This window comes from Hipposideros armiger, unplaced genomic scaffold (assembly GCF_001890085.2).
Source record: "Hipposideros armiger isolate ML-2016 unplaced genomic scaffold, ASM189008v1 scaffold_335, whole genome shotgun sequence".
Lineage (NCBI taxonomy): Eukaryota > Metazoa > Chordata > Mammalia > Chiroptera > Hipposideridae > Hipposideros > Hipposideros armiger.
Window position 1 is genome coordinate 1900455 of NW_017731685.1, and position 18035 is coordinate 1918489.

Below are 18035 nucleotides of genomic sequence, written 5' to 3' on the forward strand. Positions count from 1 at the left end.
AATGAACCTAAACAGCTGTTGCATGCAAAAAAATATCATGGTGTCTGTCTTTCAGTATTGGGAAATTCTGCCATGGCAGAGGAATTTTGCTTTTGCCACTAAGAGGCTGAGGAGTCTAAGGTTGGAAATCAGCATCTCTAACTTAGAGAGAGAAGGATAAATTGTATCAAAGGGATTTGTGCACCTTCTGACTTTCTTTGCTTATTACATTGTGGATTAGGGACTGTTGATGAATGAAACTACCCTAGACCTGAGCAAAACAATCCCACTTTTCTACTCTCCTCTAACACACACACACAGATTCTCATCACTTCAGAGTAGCTCTTGCTTTTGCCTCAACTCATGGGAAGTTCTTAGGACTTACCATGAAGCTCTCGGTTGATGAAGGATCCTGGGTCTGAGGAATGCTTATATGAGCCCAGCATCCTTGCAGGCTAATCATCCTTGGAATCCGGGAACCATCCAAGTTTTCCGGCATCCTCTAAATGCAAAGTGTGGTGTGTGACTAAATTATTTCTAAAATCATCAGGGTGCTAATTAAGATGAAATTTAAAATGAGCAAAAAAATGGGCAAGGAAATTACAGAAGCAAACTTGGCACACAGGGGTCAGCGGGCTGCGCCATGAGATGCGTCAAGCTTCCTAGTAATGCCTGACAGGAGGGCAAGTTGAGAACAGTATATAGTTCAGAACAGAGCCGGTAACTTACAGACCATTTCAAGAATTTTGCATGAAAGTTTCATTTGAAGACCCTTAACTTTCTGTTCCCAGAGCAGGGAGCCACCTCAGCACACATTCTCCAAAGATTCCTTCTTGATTAGAACTTTGCAGATCAGTTACTTGGAATCAAAACTTTTCAGCACTTCCTCTTTGAACCTTTTAAATTTTGGTGGTTTCTTTACATACTCATTGAACTTTATGGTCATGATGTAACTGACAAATGGGAAAGCAGTAAAAAGTATTCCATTATTAAGGCCATTTAGTGCATCTATTGTATATGGAATCTTTAGATTGATAAACTAATAAGAATATAGTCTTTAAAAAAAAGGTACAATTGAATTTAAACTCAAGACCGTTTATTACTATATGTGACTTTTGAAAATATCCTCAACCTTTCAATGACTTTCCTTCTCTTTCCTCAGCTGTAAAAATGTGATAACGGTACCTACATCTTAGAGTTGTGATAAAGATGAAGCAAGAACTTCTATAAAAGCATTTTATGCAGCAAATGTTTAGATCATTCATTCCTTTTCTTGTTAACTATGATCCTATGCATATTTAGAGGCAGTAAGAATGTATCCTCAAATTAATCACAATAATACATATTACCAGGTCTTGCATAATTGCCATGTGCCATTCATTTTACCATTAGTTAAAAAAAAACACTTGCCTTAAAACATAATAGTGTATTATTATTTTTTAAAATTGAGTTCTTAAAAAAAACTGAGTTCTGTTTTCAGAACTTTAGCAGGTGAAAATACTGTTTATACTCTATATCTGAAAAATGGAAGGCCCAAATACTGATAATGTTGACAAGTCTAATAAAATATATGAGTTTTTAATATATCAGTCAGTTGCAATTGTTTTGACACACTTTTCTAAGAACTACTTAAAAGAATACTTTCTGTATGTGTGATTGGTAGTGTTCTTAAAAACCAACTTTTTAAATGGTTGGGATTTTTTTGTTTGCATACATCTAGACCTATGTATGAATATAGATATGTCTATATTACATAGATACAATAAATTACATAGATATAATAAATTAATGTTCAATACAATTAATATTCATTTCAAGCTTTTGAAATTTAATAAAATATTGCTGAATTTGTCATACTTGCTTGTTATTCTATAAGGTACTTGTTTAATTCCATAATTATAGGCTCCTTTCTAGTTGGTCATTATTTAAAATATATGAATACATTTTAAAAATATTATATTACAGGAAAGTGTTGTGAAAGCTTTGAAAATTTTTATTTTCACAATTTGAAAAATTACTTTCTAGCCTAATCTTGCTAGACATTGTGTCTTTTTTTTTAAATTAAATTATTTTTTATTATGAAAGACATTGTGTCTTTTTTATTAACCTTCCTGCTTTTCCCTAGAAATGATGGTAGATGAATAATGCTAAACATCAGGTTTAAAATTACTGTGCTGACTTCAGTGACTAATAAGGATCAGTCACACATAGGGGACATAGGGAAACACCATCTTTTGCTTGACATTACCAAAGTTGTTCTTTTTGAAGGTTACCATTTTTAGAGCGGTTTTTCATTTATAGCAGAATTGAAGGGAAGACACAGAGATTTCCCATATACCCCTTACCCCCACGCAGGCATAGCCTCCCCCATTATCAGCATCCCCATAAGAGGGGTATATTTCTTACAACTGGTAAGCTACATTGACACAGCATTATCACCTAAAGTTAATCATTTACATTAAGAATTGCATTCTCAGGGTTTGGGTAAATGAATACTATGTACCCATCACTATAGTATCTTACAGAATGGATTCTCTGCCCTGAAATTCCTCTGTGCTCTGCCTATTCATCCTCCCTCATCCATAACTAACCCCTGGCAACCACTGAACTTTTTACTGTCTCCTCAGCTTTCCCTTTTCCGGAATGTCATATAGTTAGAATTATGCAGTATGTGGCCTTTTCAGATTGGCTTCATTCACTTAGTCATATGCATTTAAGGTTCCTTTATGTCTTTTCATGGCTTGCTAACTCATGTCCTTTTTAGCACTGAATAACATTTCATTGTCTAGTTGTACCACATTTTATTAATCCATTTACCTACTGAAGGACATCTTGGTTGCTTCCAAGTTTTCGCAATTATGAATAAAGGTGCTTATAAACACCTGTGTGCAGGTTCTCTATGGGGATATAAGTTTTCAATTGCGTTGGGTAAATAGCAAGGAGCATGATTGCTGGATCATATGATAAGACCGATGATGTTTTAATTGCAGCTACAGATGCCCGTAGTGGAAAAAATCGCACCAATGGCTCGGATGAAGAACAAGAAGGGACCAGTGCGGTTAACCAGAATGTGGTGCGGGCCATAGCTGGGAATCAGTTCATTTTGAAGACTAGTGGGACAATGCTGTCTTACTTGGTATGCTGCACATGTCTCTCATTTCTTTTTTATTTTGTGTCTTTTCTCATCTTCTGCTGGGCTCGTTCTTACGTTCACCTATCAGAACCCACCCTGGAGCAGGCAGGGAGATTTCTGCCTTACTGCTCAATGCTGGAAGGAGTCATCGTGAGGCTGACAGCTGTGGAGGGAAGTGGTGCAGGTGAGGCTGCACACAGTCAGACAGGGTTCTGGCTGCAGAGAGAGAATCACAGATCAAATTCGGGCAGTCTCAGTGGTGCCGAGTTCAAGACTCAGAATACCAGGAAAGAGGCGAACTTGGGAAATCTGAGATTATTGCAGAAGATTAGAGCAAGGCTCCCTCTGGTGGGAGGGTTGAGCTGTGTTTCTTCTGTGTATTTATTATTCATACGGTGTCTGCCTCCAAAAAAAAGATTGAAGAGGGCTGGTCGCTTGGTAAACATCTGTAAGCAAAAGACTTCTCAGCTTTTATAGGCTCCCAGAGCCCCTAAGCACAGTTGTTTGGCTCTGTTCTTAGCACAAACTCTGTGGGTTTAAAGAGGAGCTGTTCCAGGAATACAACCTCTGATTCACTTGAAGTATGATCCATCTCTGTTCCTTGATGCGCCCTGACTGTCCCTTTTTCAAGATAGGGCTGCATCCTCCAGCTTAATTTAACTTAGCATTTCAGTGTAGAATGTATCCTGCAAAGAACACACCTAGGCTCTGTCCTGGAAAGGCAACATCAACATCTAACTCTTCTTTGCTGGATGACTTTCTCCTCTTCCCTCCAGCACTTGGACACCCCCTATCCCCAGTACACCCCCATGAGAGATGGAGGGCAGAGAGGTAAGAAAGAGGAAAGACATTTGAAAGCTGACATCACTCATTCTGCAGTGTGATAAATATTGGGTTTTATGACCTCCTCCACCTTTCTAATGTCCATCTTACCAAAGTTAGCTGCTTGAGGTGGCGTATGCCTTTCACATTGTTATTTGATCTAAGGGCAAATGCCCAAAGCTCACCTGTTAGAAGATATGCCCTGTGAAGTTATATCTAAAGATTTTGTACATTGTTGTCACCATACTCAGACAAACTAACGGTAAAGTAACTTCATGAGCCCTATCATTCTCATCCGAAACCAACATTCCCCTCACACACTGACAAATACCTCATTGCAATTTCACGACTACATTTCACTGGATATTAGCTACGCCACATGAACCAAGGGTGCAGCCACATATTGTTCTTTGTGTTGATTTGATGAGTAACAGAAAGTGTGCTCAGCATTCTAAAATGAACACTTGTGGCCAAAGTATTAAAGCAAATAACTTGAACCCCCACACCCACACCCCCAGGAAAACATAAATCGTGGTTAAAGTCCCATTACAGAGGACTCCACTAAATTATGGATTTGATTAATTTGCTGAGCAGTTCATGATCCTTATATTATACTTTGGACTCTGACAAAGGAGCTAAATCTTGAACAGTTAGGGTGTGCCTGGAACCCAGCCAGGCTAGTTCTCTGCTACAAGACTCTGCTATAAGTTGTCTTGTGTCCAGATTGAAGGAGAAATATTTGGCGATCTTAGCAGCATGGGGGACCCTTGTTATCATTGAGATCGGAGGAGGGGTGGTCAAGGTCACAGGCAGACCACCAGACCAAAGTGCTCCTGAGATGGAGGGTTCCCACAGTGATGTGGCTGAAAACCTGCCTCAAATAACTACTGCCCTGAGTAAGCCCCTTTGCTGAGCACCCCAGACCTGGGAAAGGCAGAGTTCCTGGGAAAAGATCCCCAGCCAGGGAAGAAGTACAGTTACTGTGTTCTAAGAGATTAGCATCCCTTAAACTTTCAATGTTCCTGCTGCTCAACGTCTTCCCCTGCATTTGTCTCCCAATCTGCCTGCTTCCAGCCCTACAAGCAGTACAACATGCTGAATGCCGACACAACCCGAAACCTCATGATTTGCTTCCTCTGGATCATGAAAAATGCAGATCAGAGCCTCATTAGGAAGTGGATTGCTGACCTGCCATCGATGCAACTCAACAGGATTTTAGACCTCCTTTTCATCTGTGTCTCATGTTTTGAGTACAAGGTAAGTTGTGGAGTGCCTCAGTTTGACACTAGCTCTCATCTCCAAAGTTCCATCCTGTTTTGTTGCTGCTCCTCTTCGCTTGGGCAGTGGAGGCAGCAGTACTTTTTTTTATTTCTGTGTTAAAATCCGTAACCTATTTCTATCTGTATAACCTACCTAGATATGATAATTCCACAGGGAAAGGATCCCTGCCATCTGCAGAGAGGCACCATATCCCTGTTAACAGGATTTCAGTCAAGGGATCCCCGAGAATAGCATTTCTGGGGAGCACATGTCCAAACTGGGTGATGTCACCATGGGTGCCCTGTGTTGAGGATTCTCCCCAGGGGCAGAGATCTCACCAAACTAAGTGTCTTTCTGTCTCTTCCCTGTCCAGGGAAAGCCAAGTTCTGACAAAGTCAGTACCCAAGTCCTGCAGAAGTCGAGGGATGTCAAGGCCAGGCTGGAAGAGGCTTTGCTCCGCGGGGAAGGCGCCAGAGGGGAGATGATGCGCCGGCGGGTTACAGGTGTGTTGAATCTGCCCTGCTCTGCCTTCTGTCAGAGTTCTGCACCTTTTGTGGGAAGCAATGTCCTCCCCACGTGAATAGACACCATCACTTTCTTAAGACATTACGGTAATAGAGATAGGCACGTTCTGGGATTCTGTGCATGAGGTGTGTCATGTTCGCCCGTGCCTCTAAGGGACAGCTGCCTTCCTGAGACCACAGGGACCCTGGGAATGCCTCCCCAAATGGCATCTTCTATTTAAAACTTGTCGGCGATAAAAGGTCACATCCAAGCATGTAAGTCGTAGGGTGAGATGAATGGTGTCTTGCTCAAGGCCAAGCCTCTCCACGGGATATTTGACTAGCCTGCATAGAGCAAAGTCAAGGCAATAGATGGTTCTGGTTCCAAGATCATCTCCCCAAATCACTCAGGGCACTGTTAGAATGGAACCAATCCACCCGATGGTCTCAGAGGGTTTCAGTCCTCCAGGGATCCTACCATACTAGGAATGACCTCAAAAAAGCTGAGCTCATCACTGTGGAATAGAGCGAAGTGTTCACCCACCCTCGGTCTTCTTTACTGTGTTAAGGTAAATCAGAGTGACTGCTCATTCTGTGCAATGGGACACAGTGGCTGGGAACTTGAAGGGAGCTCGGCTTTTTCAGGGACGGTTGAGCACCTTCATTTGACACCCCCATTATCCTTTTCAATAACTCAGCGAGAACCTCCAGAGTTTCACTGGAGCTCTGTGTTCATGAGAAACATGGTCACCAGCACTCCAGAGAGGCAGGGGTTCTTCTAAAGCTCTAGCTTATCAATCAAAAGCAAGCCAGCCTGCCATGGACATGGGCTTTGTCTCCTTCCAGCATCCAGCATGGACTCTAATTAGCCAGAGAAGTAGCGCTGAGGCCTCTTAGTTGAGCTTGTTATGGAACGTCTGGTTATCTTGGAGAGTTTCGTGCTAATCAAATTCCTATCATGCATTTCTTAACTCCTAGGGAATGACCGATTTTCATGCCTAAGTGAAAATTTGAGATGGAAGAAAGAGCAGACACATTGGCGGCAAGCTAATGAGAAACTAGATAAGTGAGTCACTCAACAACTTTGTGCTACTTTTACCTAAAGTTCCAAACTATTTTTCCCAGGCTACTTGTATTACTGAAACAACTACATCCTTCCAAGGGTAAGAAAATGAATCATCATTATCTGTGTAAATTCAGTACATCCAGGGACTTGGTAGAATCAAAGGTAAAAGGAATTATGATTTCCAGCTCTTCAATATTTATCACATTGATAAGCATTTAAAACAAAACTAATATTTAGCAATCTCAGATAGCTTAACAAAAGCTGCTGATTGGGACAGGACAGGTTACCCAAAACCACATGATTTCAATTTATATTTCTACTCCAGAAATGCGTACAAAGATATATATTCAGGGATATTTCTATCAGCATTACGTAATAATTTAAAAACATTGGAAACATTCTAAATGCTCAAGAATAGGGAAATAGGTAAGAAAATATTAGTTTGGCATTAAAGTGTTTTCAAATCATTTGACTGACATGGGAAATGCTTATGATATAATGTTAAGTAAGCAAAAGCAGGATAGACACTTGGTTTTAGAGTAGAATCTTCAATCTCTCACTACATATAATAAATATATTTTCAAAAGACTGGAAGGAAATTTTTCAAAATATTAACAGTGGTTTTCTTTGGGTGTTGAAGTAACTGGTGTTTCCTTCTTTTTACTTTGCTGTATTTCCTACGATGTATGTATTATGATGTGTATTATCAGAAAAATTATAAAGAAATGAAAGAGGAAAAATCCTGCTTGGATTGCAGTATGTGATATATATATATATGTGCAATATTCTGGATATATGAGGGCATAAAACTAAGTGTGTTGAATATATACCACATGTCTGCCATTCCTCTTAGCAGCAGATAGCCTAATGAATCTCAGGGTTCACTGAGCAAAACATTACACAGCTAAAGACACCCCCAACCACACACTTGATAAGGCATAGGAAGGGTATCCCAATGGTGTATGAAGCACCCATCCTAAGGGAGTGGAGGGTGGGGCAAACTTGAGTAGCAGTGTTGTTTTGTAAATAAATATGTTACTATCTTTGTCGCTGTCATAAGAATGCATCATTCTGGTCCATTTATAGGAATATTGGGAACCTAATTTATTTTAAAACATTAAAGAGATAAACACATTTTTATAATAGATGTTACTTCAATAGCCGTTATTGGTCTTATTAATAATATCCAGTTGTATTGGATTTATTATTCTTGCTTTAAGTCCCCTGAATTGATTTATAAGATATTGGGTTCTGAGAGTCCATAAGTTCTATTTCAGGCAATAAACATTAAAAAAAAAATTTTTTTTTAATCTGTGCATGCAGTAGGTGTTACAGAAATGCACAGGGTATCTACTGGTTAGGGCATCTACTCTATGACATTAAGAGTAGAGTCTAACAAGGCCTATTTTGCATGGGCTGTAAATTGATGTTTTGGGGAACCTTTCCCTTTTGCCTGCAGAAACAGCACCACTCTGAGCCTTTACATGCGGGGCTTTCCAAGTCTCTCTCTAGGCCAGTTCTCAGCCCTGAGCTACCTGGTGGGTGGCTCACTGTCAGAGCTAAGGATTCACCTCTGCAGATCTTTGGGATGATGCCTTTTTTTTTTTTAACTGTGTAATTTAGCTATTTGGAAAACTTTTTGTAATTATAGTGGGTCTTTCACCTTTTTCTTTCAGATCACTTTTCAGTTATTTTGGCTCTCTTTGTCTTAGAGCAGTAATTTTCAACCTGGGCCACCCAGGAAGCTTTTAAAACTTCCAGTGCCAGATGTACCCACGGCCAAATAATTTGGAGTCTCCAGTGGTGGGACCCAGAAATCAGTATTTGGTAAAGCTCCCCAGGTGATTCTATTGTGCAGGCAAATGTGAGAACCAGATTTGAGAACCTATTTTAAAGGAATAGTTAATAGGCGCTTTTTTTAAAAAAAGAAAAGGTTAATAGTGCTGATGGTTGAGAACAATGTGAACAGACTTAATACTATTGAACTGTACACTTAGAGATGGTTAAGGTGGTACATTTTATGTAATGTGTATTACTAAAAAAATTGGGGGAAAAAAACAAATTAGGGCACTCTAGAGCTGCACTGTCCAACATAGTAGCCACAGTAGTCATGTAAGAGAAAAATGCACACCAGATGTTGAAGACTCAGTGCAAACAAAAAAACGTAAATGATCGCATCAGTAATTTTTATAGTGATTATACGTTGACAATATTTTTTGATCTATGGAGTTAAATAAAATATATTACAATTAATTTCACCTGTTTCTTCTTGCTTTTTTTTTAGTGTGGCTACTACAGAACAGAAAATGACCTATGTGGCCCTTATTATGTTTCTGTTGGATAGTGTTGCTCTAAATCTAAACCTGCCAGTAAATGAATAAAAAGTAGCTTCTATATTTCATGCATTTTACATGAATATTATCACTTGGGGAATGAGAAAAAAATGTAGAGCAGCTTGGGACCAAAGAGCCTGTCTTAAGCGTGAAAACATTTAAAACAAAGGGAACTATTTATTCTGAGCCCTCGAAGGCATGTGAGCCACAGCACTGCCCCCATTATTGGGTGAAGAGGACTCAAGATGAGCTGGTGACCTGGGCCCAAGACTTTTGAATTCCCATCATGACACCCCAACCCCTGTGCTAACATTCTGGCCACTGGGACATCTTGGGAAAGTCAATTCTTTTTTTTTTTAAGATTTTTTTATTGGGGAATTGGGGGATGGGAACAGCGCTGGGGAATTGGGAGAAGGGGAACAGACAAGTTGCTGTCCTTTTGTTCTTCAGTCTAGTTGTGGAGGACGTTGCTTCACTGGCCCAAGTTGGCACCATCATTGTGCTCTTCCCGGGCGAGGCAGATCAGTCGCCGGCTTCTGGACGGCCGCTCATGCTGGCTGCTGGCTACACACAGTAGCCCATGGCAACCCACTGCCACAGGGGCTGCAGTACGCCGTCGCCAGTGGACTCACGGCAGCCCAGCTCCAGGTTGAGCTGTTGTTCAGCATCTTAGCTGTAGAGGGCAGTGTCACTGGCCCTCATATGTGGGATCTGAACCGGGGTCCTCTGGTGTCCCAAGCCAGCACTTAACCAACGTGCCACTAGGCCGGCCCGGGAAAGTCAATTCTTTACATTTCCCTTTCCTAGCAACCAAATTTAGATGATGCAAAATATCCTTTTTCCAGTTTCACTCTGATTCCTTAAAATGAAGAAACCTCACAGAGGAGCAGCACCAGGCAATTTCCCATCCCCTACTGAGTAATAACCAGTAACGTCCAGTAGGAGGTTACCCACAAGAAGGCAATCATGCATCCCATTAGAAAAGGACAAAGGCCCGCACTTGACTGTGCAACCCCACGGCGGTCTTTGAGAAGTCAGGAGACTGACTCCTCCCAGACCGGGCTCTGAAGCATCATCACCCTTTCCTAATCCAGTAGCATCGCTGTTTGCCAGATTCACATCACACCCAGTTTCGCTCCCTCCAGCTTGTTGCAGAGGCTTTCCTTGGCTCAGATCTGGAGATGGTTCCCAGGCATGACATACAGGCATGGTCCCGAGGCTTTAGCAGCAGTCTGACTGGCAAGCCTAATTGCTAGTAACAGCCAATAATTGCTTTTCTACCTATTCTGTTATTTCCATAATTGTCATCATTATTCATAATAGAGGTGATGAGGATGGCCTGGAGACTTCACCTAGAAAAGTTTTTAGACACTAATCACAGAAAGCCAGTGTACGCCTTAGGTACTTGTAGCTAACTGCTTTGTATTCACTCCAAGACTGACTGTTCAGAGGCTTTCTTTATGACTTGTTGCATAGATTGCTATCCTTGGGATATGGCCAGGTTTGATATGTGCTTTAATTTGACCTTTTTTTTTTTTATCATTTCTTAGAACAAAGGCAGAGTTAGATCAAGAAGCCTTGATCAGTGGCAATCTAGCTACAGAAGCAAATTTAATCATCCTTGACATGCAGGAAAACATTATCCAGGTGAGGACAACAAACACCTGATCTATTTAACATGAAGATGTTTACTGGGATTTAATAAAGAATTCTTTATGGAAACTTGGAAAAGAATTAAACATGATCCCAAAATGCCTTTTTTTTAAAAAAATGAAGTTGGGCAGTTGACTATTTACACTCGTGTCCAACTTACAAATTCCAGAGATAATGAACATTCTTTAGGCTTCTGTGACTTGCTGTTCACTGGGAATGAGTGACTTCATAAACTGACTCTTGTAGCTAAATGTGCCTGAGTGTATCAAGTTTATGATGTGGGCGGTGGGCTTAGAGTTCAGTATCCAAAATGGGGATGGTAGCTAGTTTCTTTTTTGCTTTGTTTTGTTTTGATGGGCCAACTCCAGTTGAATTATGATTGATGTCTGGTAGAGGAGCTAAGATTATGACTGGATTAGGTTTTAAAAAAAACAAACCCAGCATGTGCCTGTTTTGTACAAATTAATGAAGTTAAGTTATTTATGCCATGAATTTGCCATCCTTGCTGTAGAAAATTGTAGTGTCACTGTGGACGTGGCAGTAATACAATTTGTCACACAATTTCATCTTCTAAGTGAACGTTTCCGAAAATTCCCAAGACATCGAGGTGTTAATGGGTGTTTAGTTAACCTGAAAAAAATGAGTCCTTACATGTTTCCAATGAGAAATCATTCATTAGACTTTTTAGGGCTAGAAGAAGAAATATCGATGAAACACAGTGGCACCTTAGGTGTCCAACTTTTAAGTTGTGTAAAATCAAGGTAATTATTGTATAAAAATAAAGACAAAAAGTGTGTTGTATCTTTGATAACTTAGATACTTGGCATTACATTGATTATTATATCTTTATACAAAACTACTTTGAGGGCTGTATACTTGACACCCGTCCTCAAAATGTTTTTTTGCTATTTTCAAAGAAAGCCGGAACTTCTTTTTTGTTATCTTTGGTGGTGTTAATTTTACTGTAGCTGATAAACAAGCTTCATTTAGAAACATCACTGCCATCCAGCAGGCCCTATTGTGTTGGGAAGCCCATAGTTGTGTTTTGAAGCTCACAAGGAGAGCTGTGCCTTGTATATAAAGACAGAACATTCCAAAAGCTATTGCCCAGCATGGGGGCAGGTGTACCTTAGAATTTAGTTTAGCAGCCCAGAATTAGGCATACGTCCCAACTCATTTGGGCGTTTTGAAGTAAGTCCCGCTTGGAAATAAGTCTTCAGCTCACATGGTAATGTATGATCTGTGTGGTGCTTTACCAAACCCTTAAGCTCCTAGACAGAGATGGAACTTCAGCCTCTCTGTGTCTACAGCATCTCAGCATCTCACAAGTATCTACTTGCATCTTCTCCCCTCAGTTCACTGGCCCAGCACAGGGATTCAATGATGCTGTTCTTCTGTTCCCCCAGGCAAGCTCAGCTCTGGACTGTAAAGACAGCCTGCTGGGAGGTGTTCTCAGGGTCCTGGTGAATTCTCTGAGCTGTGACCAGAGCACCACCTACCTGACTCACTGCTTTGCAACACTCCGAGCTCTCATTGCCAAGGTAAACATGGAATGCATGTCTTCTTACCCTTAATTAAGATTCTCATCTGGCTTCACATTTCTCCCATCAGCAGCACCAGAACCCACAGAGTACTGTATTAAGGGACCCTGCAGTATAGGCCTTGAGTCTCCCCAGGAAGAAAGCAGATGCACTGCTTCTGCGGAGACTCACCATGGAGCGGAAGAACAGGGCTCTCACCCTTGAAATGTGGGCTGAGCTGCAGAAATTTGCGGTGGCCACTCACTAGAGACATGAGAACACAAAGCAACGGAGTGACCTTGCCTTTCACCCTTTTTCTTTCATAGCGCATCTTAGTGAAATTAAAGTCCTATACATGAGTCCCATTTGTGAGTCTTACCAAGTATCATGCTATAAAATGACAGGACAATTATAAATAAATTTCTCATGGCCTGAAGAATGTAGGTATTCCTTAGGTAAAATGGTCTAGTGCAGTTTACTTTCTCCTCCTTTGCTGAACATCTCAGTTGGTACCTTCTACATGGGCTCTTTTGCTTTTAGAAAGGGGAATTCTGCTCATCTGTCAGGATCATTTTCGCTGTCTTAGTCACCAGTCATTTCCAGGGAACCCAGTAAATTCAGGATAATCTCTTCAGAATTGTGACTTTGCCAGTCACAAAAAAACTAACCTGGCTAATAGGGCGATTAATTATGCAGCCCTGATCTTAGTTGTGCAGCTCGTAATTAAATCTTAAGTCACTCCATTGCTTCAATTCACCTTCTGACTCAAGTAGCTCATTATCTTTATGGAGCAGTGCATTTAACTCTTCTGGGCTTTTTGCTTGTCCAAGCAGACATTTGCGTATTTCAACAAGCCTCCAGTCCAGAAAGTGTGTGAAAGTGCCAAGCGATGCCTAATGGCCTTTTGTGTCTCTCCTAGTTTGGCGACTTGCTGTTTGAGGAGGAGGTGGAGCAGTGTGCAGACCTGTGTCAGCGTGTCCTGCACCACTGCAGCAGCAGCATAGATGTCACCCGGAGCCAAGCCTGTGCCACCCTGTACCTCCTCATGAGGTTCAGCTTTGGAGCCACCAGTGTAAGAGCTCAGACCAGTGGGGTGACCCAGGATCAGTAAAGTCAGTGCAAAGCATGGGTTAAGGAAAAATTTACAGGATTGCAATTGACTTCTGTCCTGTGTGAAGGAGACAATTGAGTATATAGACAGAGAGCAGCTTTTGTTTGAATTGGCATCCAAAAGTGAATATCAAGACTGATGAATACAGTGGTTTCCACATGTATTTCAGTAAAAAAAAAAAAAATATGTATATATATATATATGTAAATTAAAAGTTGTCATCTGTGGGAAGAAAAAACAACAGGCAGGTTAAGAATTCAAAAGAGTGTGTCCTGTTTCTAAATTCTGATTGACTGTGGAAAAGAATTTGAAATAATCATTGTCCTCAACATCTGAGTTTTAATATTATAATAGAAGCTGAGCAGCCTTTGGAGTTCAGTTTTATTGCAAAAGTCAACTTTTGCCTTCATTTGTCTAGATTTTGGTATGTTCTTTTGGAATTTTCATTTGTGGTCTTGTTAAGAGCATGGTCAAGTGATATTAAAAAGATAAATTGGCTCATGGAAGAAAGGCAGTGTCCTCAGGATATATTAAGCATAACTGTTAAAAAGCCTTTAAGACATTCCTCAGGGGCCTTTAGGGTAGTCATATTTTTCCATGGACCTGGAAGGAAAGGAGAAACCAATAGACACTGCTGACCCAGAGTCCAAAATCTTAGAAATCCTGGGCATGGAGATCCTCTTCCTTTTTGCAGTTTACATAGAGTCCTAAGAGGAAGAATCTTGGCATAGAAGGAGACATCCTGTGACCCAGCTTTGTAGGAACCTTCCAGCCTGGCAGCATGGACGCCGCCCTGGCCTCAATGAAAATTTAAAGGGAGCTGACAGATTTATGTCAGAGTGGTATCCATTTAAACCATTTAAACAGCAATATGAATCATGTGCAGAGTATACCCACATTTCATTAAGAGAGAAGGGGATGACTGGGACTGGGTAAGAGAAACATTGGGAGAGTTACTGGTGTCAGGCTCTACTGCCTTCAATTATCTACTAGCTGAGGGCCTCTGATTTGTTCCATTTTTTCTTTTTTCTGATGCAGAACTTTGCAAGAGTAAAGATGCAAGTAACCATGTCTCTGGCATCTTTGGTGGGCAAAGCATCAGACTTTAATGAGGAGCACCTGAGAAGATCCTTGAGGACAATTTTGGCCTATGCAGAAGAGGACAAAGCCATGCAGAGCACCCCTTTCCCTGTCCAGGTAGACTGCAGAGCTGGCCTTATATCATGCATGGGTTGGAAATCAACCAATTATAAACTTGTGTGTGTGTGTGTGTGTGTGTGTGTGTGTGTATGTATATCTATCTATCTATCTATCTATATAGATATATATATGTACAATATAACTGTATAAAATATATGGTTATATATTTATATATAAAATATATAAATAGTATATAATAATATATAATATGTTATTTTACATTTTATATATATAGACTGGGGGTGCCAAAAAAATGTGTACAAGTAGACACTTTGGTCAATGTTGCTCAAGCAGTAGTTTGCCATAATCAGAAGTGTCTGGACGCTGATGGTAACCACTTTGAGCACCGCATGTAATTGCAAAAGTCAAACGTGACTTGTATTCATCTTTTGTTATTGGTATATATTGAGTAGTACAATTTTAGTAGTTTTCCTTTCTTACAATGTGTATACGTTTTTGGCACCCTTTGTTTTATATATATATATATATATCTCCATCCTCCTACTTGGTATAAAAAGCCCTGGTGTTCCAGATTACAGTTAAGGGCTTTTCCGTTTGCAAATAACTGGAATTAGTTCAAACTAATTTAAACAAAAAGGTAATCGAGAGGGAACGTAGTATAAGGATTCAGGGCTAATTCATGGCTCCCCAGGGCCAGCTCATTCCTGGGCCTCAAAGCATCTGGACCTGGGAAGATGAAGGCTGCAGAGGACCCAGTCTAGACTCCCCTCCACCCACAATCTCTACTCTCTGAAAGACGCCTGTTCATGCCTGCCTCTTGCACTTTCAATGCAATCCTAACTCATTACCATGGACGATAAAGCCAAGATTATTTGGGGGTGTACACTTTTTTGCAGGTGGAGGAACTTCTCTGCAATCTAAATAGCATCTTATATGACACGGTGAAAATGAGGGAATTTCAGGAAGATCCTGAGATGCTTATGGACCTCATGTACAGGTAAACTTTTCTGATAAAATCAAAAGGATGTCACTTGAGCGTCTAGAGCTTGTCACTGTGGAGTTCTTATTAATATAATTATTAGAGGCCATGTGGGCACACTGTTTTGGATGACATCCAAAACTGTATATAGAAATTGGTAGAAATTAATCATTCAGAGTGAGTTCATTCATGTACAAGTTATAAGAAAGATCTCCCTAATTTAAAATAAGGCACCTATTTTATAACACTGTCTTCTACTTACCATAGAATGAGATAAAGGAACTATCAACTGTTATATGAATTATTTCCTATATGATTTTTTTACAATTATATTCAGACACACATGTACAGTTTTATTTAAAAATCATATTTTACTCTAGTTTAAAACTTTGCCTTACAGTCCTCGTTCAGGAAAAAACTAGTTACAGAGGCAAAATTATTCTGATATGAAATAAGACGAGTAGTACTTTTGTGTTCTTTCACTTTGAAAGGAAAGAAAAGAGAGAAAATTGCTAGAGATCCTTTGAAATAGCTATCATTTTATCAAGTCTTTATTTTCCCATAAAGTTTTCATTAAATGCTATTGCTTGGGACTCAGAACACCTTAGACATGGAATGAAAACACCTGGCCTGATAAACGTCGGCCCTTTCTCTCATATTCTGAACATGTCGGCAAAACTCTTGGGGGGAAAAAATATTCTTAGAAGAAAAAGTGGCCGTACGCAGTAGAAAAACAGTGTGATTAGCCCGTTGTCCTTGAAACTTTCTCACTCTGTCCTCAGAATTGCCAAGAGCTACCAGACGTCTCCTGATCTGCGGCTGACCTGGCTCCAGAACATGGCGGAGAAACACACCAAGAAGAAGTGCTACACGGAGGCTGCCATGTGCCTGGTGCACGCGGCTGCCCTAGTGGCTGAGTATCTGAGCATGCTGGAGGACCGCAGCTACCTGCCCGTGGGCAGCGTCAGCTTTCAGGTGAGGAGCAGTGGCTCTTAACTGGGGGCAGTTTTGCTCCCCCAGCCCAGTCCAGAGGGCATTTGACAATGTATGGAGACATTTTTGGGATGTTACAACTGGGGGTGGGAGGGTGGTTGCTGCTGGCATCTAGTAGGTATAAGCCAGGGATCCTGCGAAATTTTCATCCTGCAATGCGTAGGATAGCTCCTACCTCAAAGAATTATCTGGACCCAAATGTCAATAATGCCAACACTGAAAAACCTACTTCAGTGTGTTCTGTTTGCCTCTTATAATTGCATCATCTTGGTTTTTGGGTTTTTTTTTTTTTAATTATTGTTCACAATAAATGTAGAGCCAGTAGGCACTTCAGACGTTCCCAAGCACTTTCACATCCATGATTGCATTTGACCGCCCCATCACTCAATGAGGCAGACAGGGAAGATGTTATTACTCCCACTTCACGGATAAAGAAACTGAGATAGCAATTTTTGTAAGGTTATTCAAATTATTTCTCAAAGACTCGTAGCTGACCCAGTGTGCTTGCTGACAACCGTGAAAAAAATTTCCCAAACGGTTGGAGAAATGATTTCCCTCATGGCCCATTCCCTGGATTACACTCCACAGCTCTGTAGTACCCCACTCTCTAATCTGAAAATCAAGAAAGAACCAAAGGGAAAGGGGTAAGGGGCTGAATCAATACTTTCTTAGGATAAGCTGAGTATCACCCATAGCGAGCAAAAGGAAATTGTCTGCCAGGCCTGAATATTGGTTCAGGCTCAGTAGGAAGCTCAGTGGCCACTTGGACTGTTGCTGCTAAATAGCTTAATATAGTCTTTAGAGAAAACAAAAGTGTTATGAGTCCTTTTTTAAAAGAGATATCATTGGTCGAAATGACCAATCCTGAAACCATGAACAATATAGTACAGTAATGCAGCTCTTTTCAAGCCAGACTCACAAAGTCATTTACAAGTGTCTGTATTATTCTTGTTTGAATTTACATGGCTGATGTTATAAAAGGCTTTTTCTTACTATTGTCTTATTATTATTTAACACAATATTGTGATGCTGTGTGAACCAGAAGGAGAGGACCATTCAAAATCACTGTCACAGGCTCAGAAAATAAGTCACTGAAACTATTGCTGGTGGAGCCAAGAGCTTCTGATTTCCTAGAACATTGTTCACCTGCCACACTGGGGATCGCCTCACGTTATTATTAACTCCTCTTTTCTTATGGTCTTCAATAACAAAAAAATCTATTCCATCTTTTTAGTCTCAGCAAATATATTTTATTTTCAACTCAGAAGTATTTGTTATCTAAGCCAAAAATTAAATTCTCATCCAAAAAGCACAAAAAGATCACATTGGTTTTGAAGCACATACAAGTAAAGAAAGTTATAAAAATCATTTTAGATGTATCTGCTTCTTTCATTAGATTTATTTTGGCTATTTGATATTATCAAAGATGAATCTTACAAGTGCTTGTCTTTCAATTCCCAGTAAATCTTTAGGTTTATCACTTAATGTTGAATTGTATCATCCTTTTTTCTTGTTTCATTAA

The 18035-nt window shown here is 40.3% G+C and overlaps 1 protein-coding gene across 1 annotated transcript in view; it reads left to right on the forward strand.

The window, feature by feature from the left end:
• The window catches only part of DOCK8 (dedicator of cytokinesis 8), a 216545-nt gene that overhangs the window by 171704 nt on the left and 26806 nt on the right, over positions 1–18035 (forward strand). The window contains exons 28-37 of the mRNA XM_019661089.1: positions 2970–3115; positions 5009–5191; positions 5568–5697; positions 6676–6763; positions 10647–10743; positions 12156–12290; positions 13189–13341; positions 14419–14577; positions 15438–15538; positions 16303–16495. Coding sequence (XP_019516634.1) covers positions 2970–3115; positions 5009–5191; positions 5568–5697; positions 6676–6763; positions 10647–10743; positions 12156–12290; positions 13189–13341; positions 14419–14577; positions 15438–15538; positions 16303–16495 — 1385 coding nt within the window. The remainder of the gene's footprint in view (positions 1–2969; positions 3116–5008; positions 5192–5567; positions 5698–6675; positions 6764–10646; positions 10744–12155; positions 12291–13188; positions 13342–14418; positions 14578–15437; positions 15539–16302; positions 16496–18035) is intronic.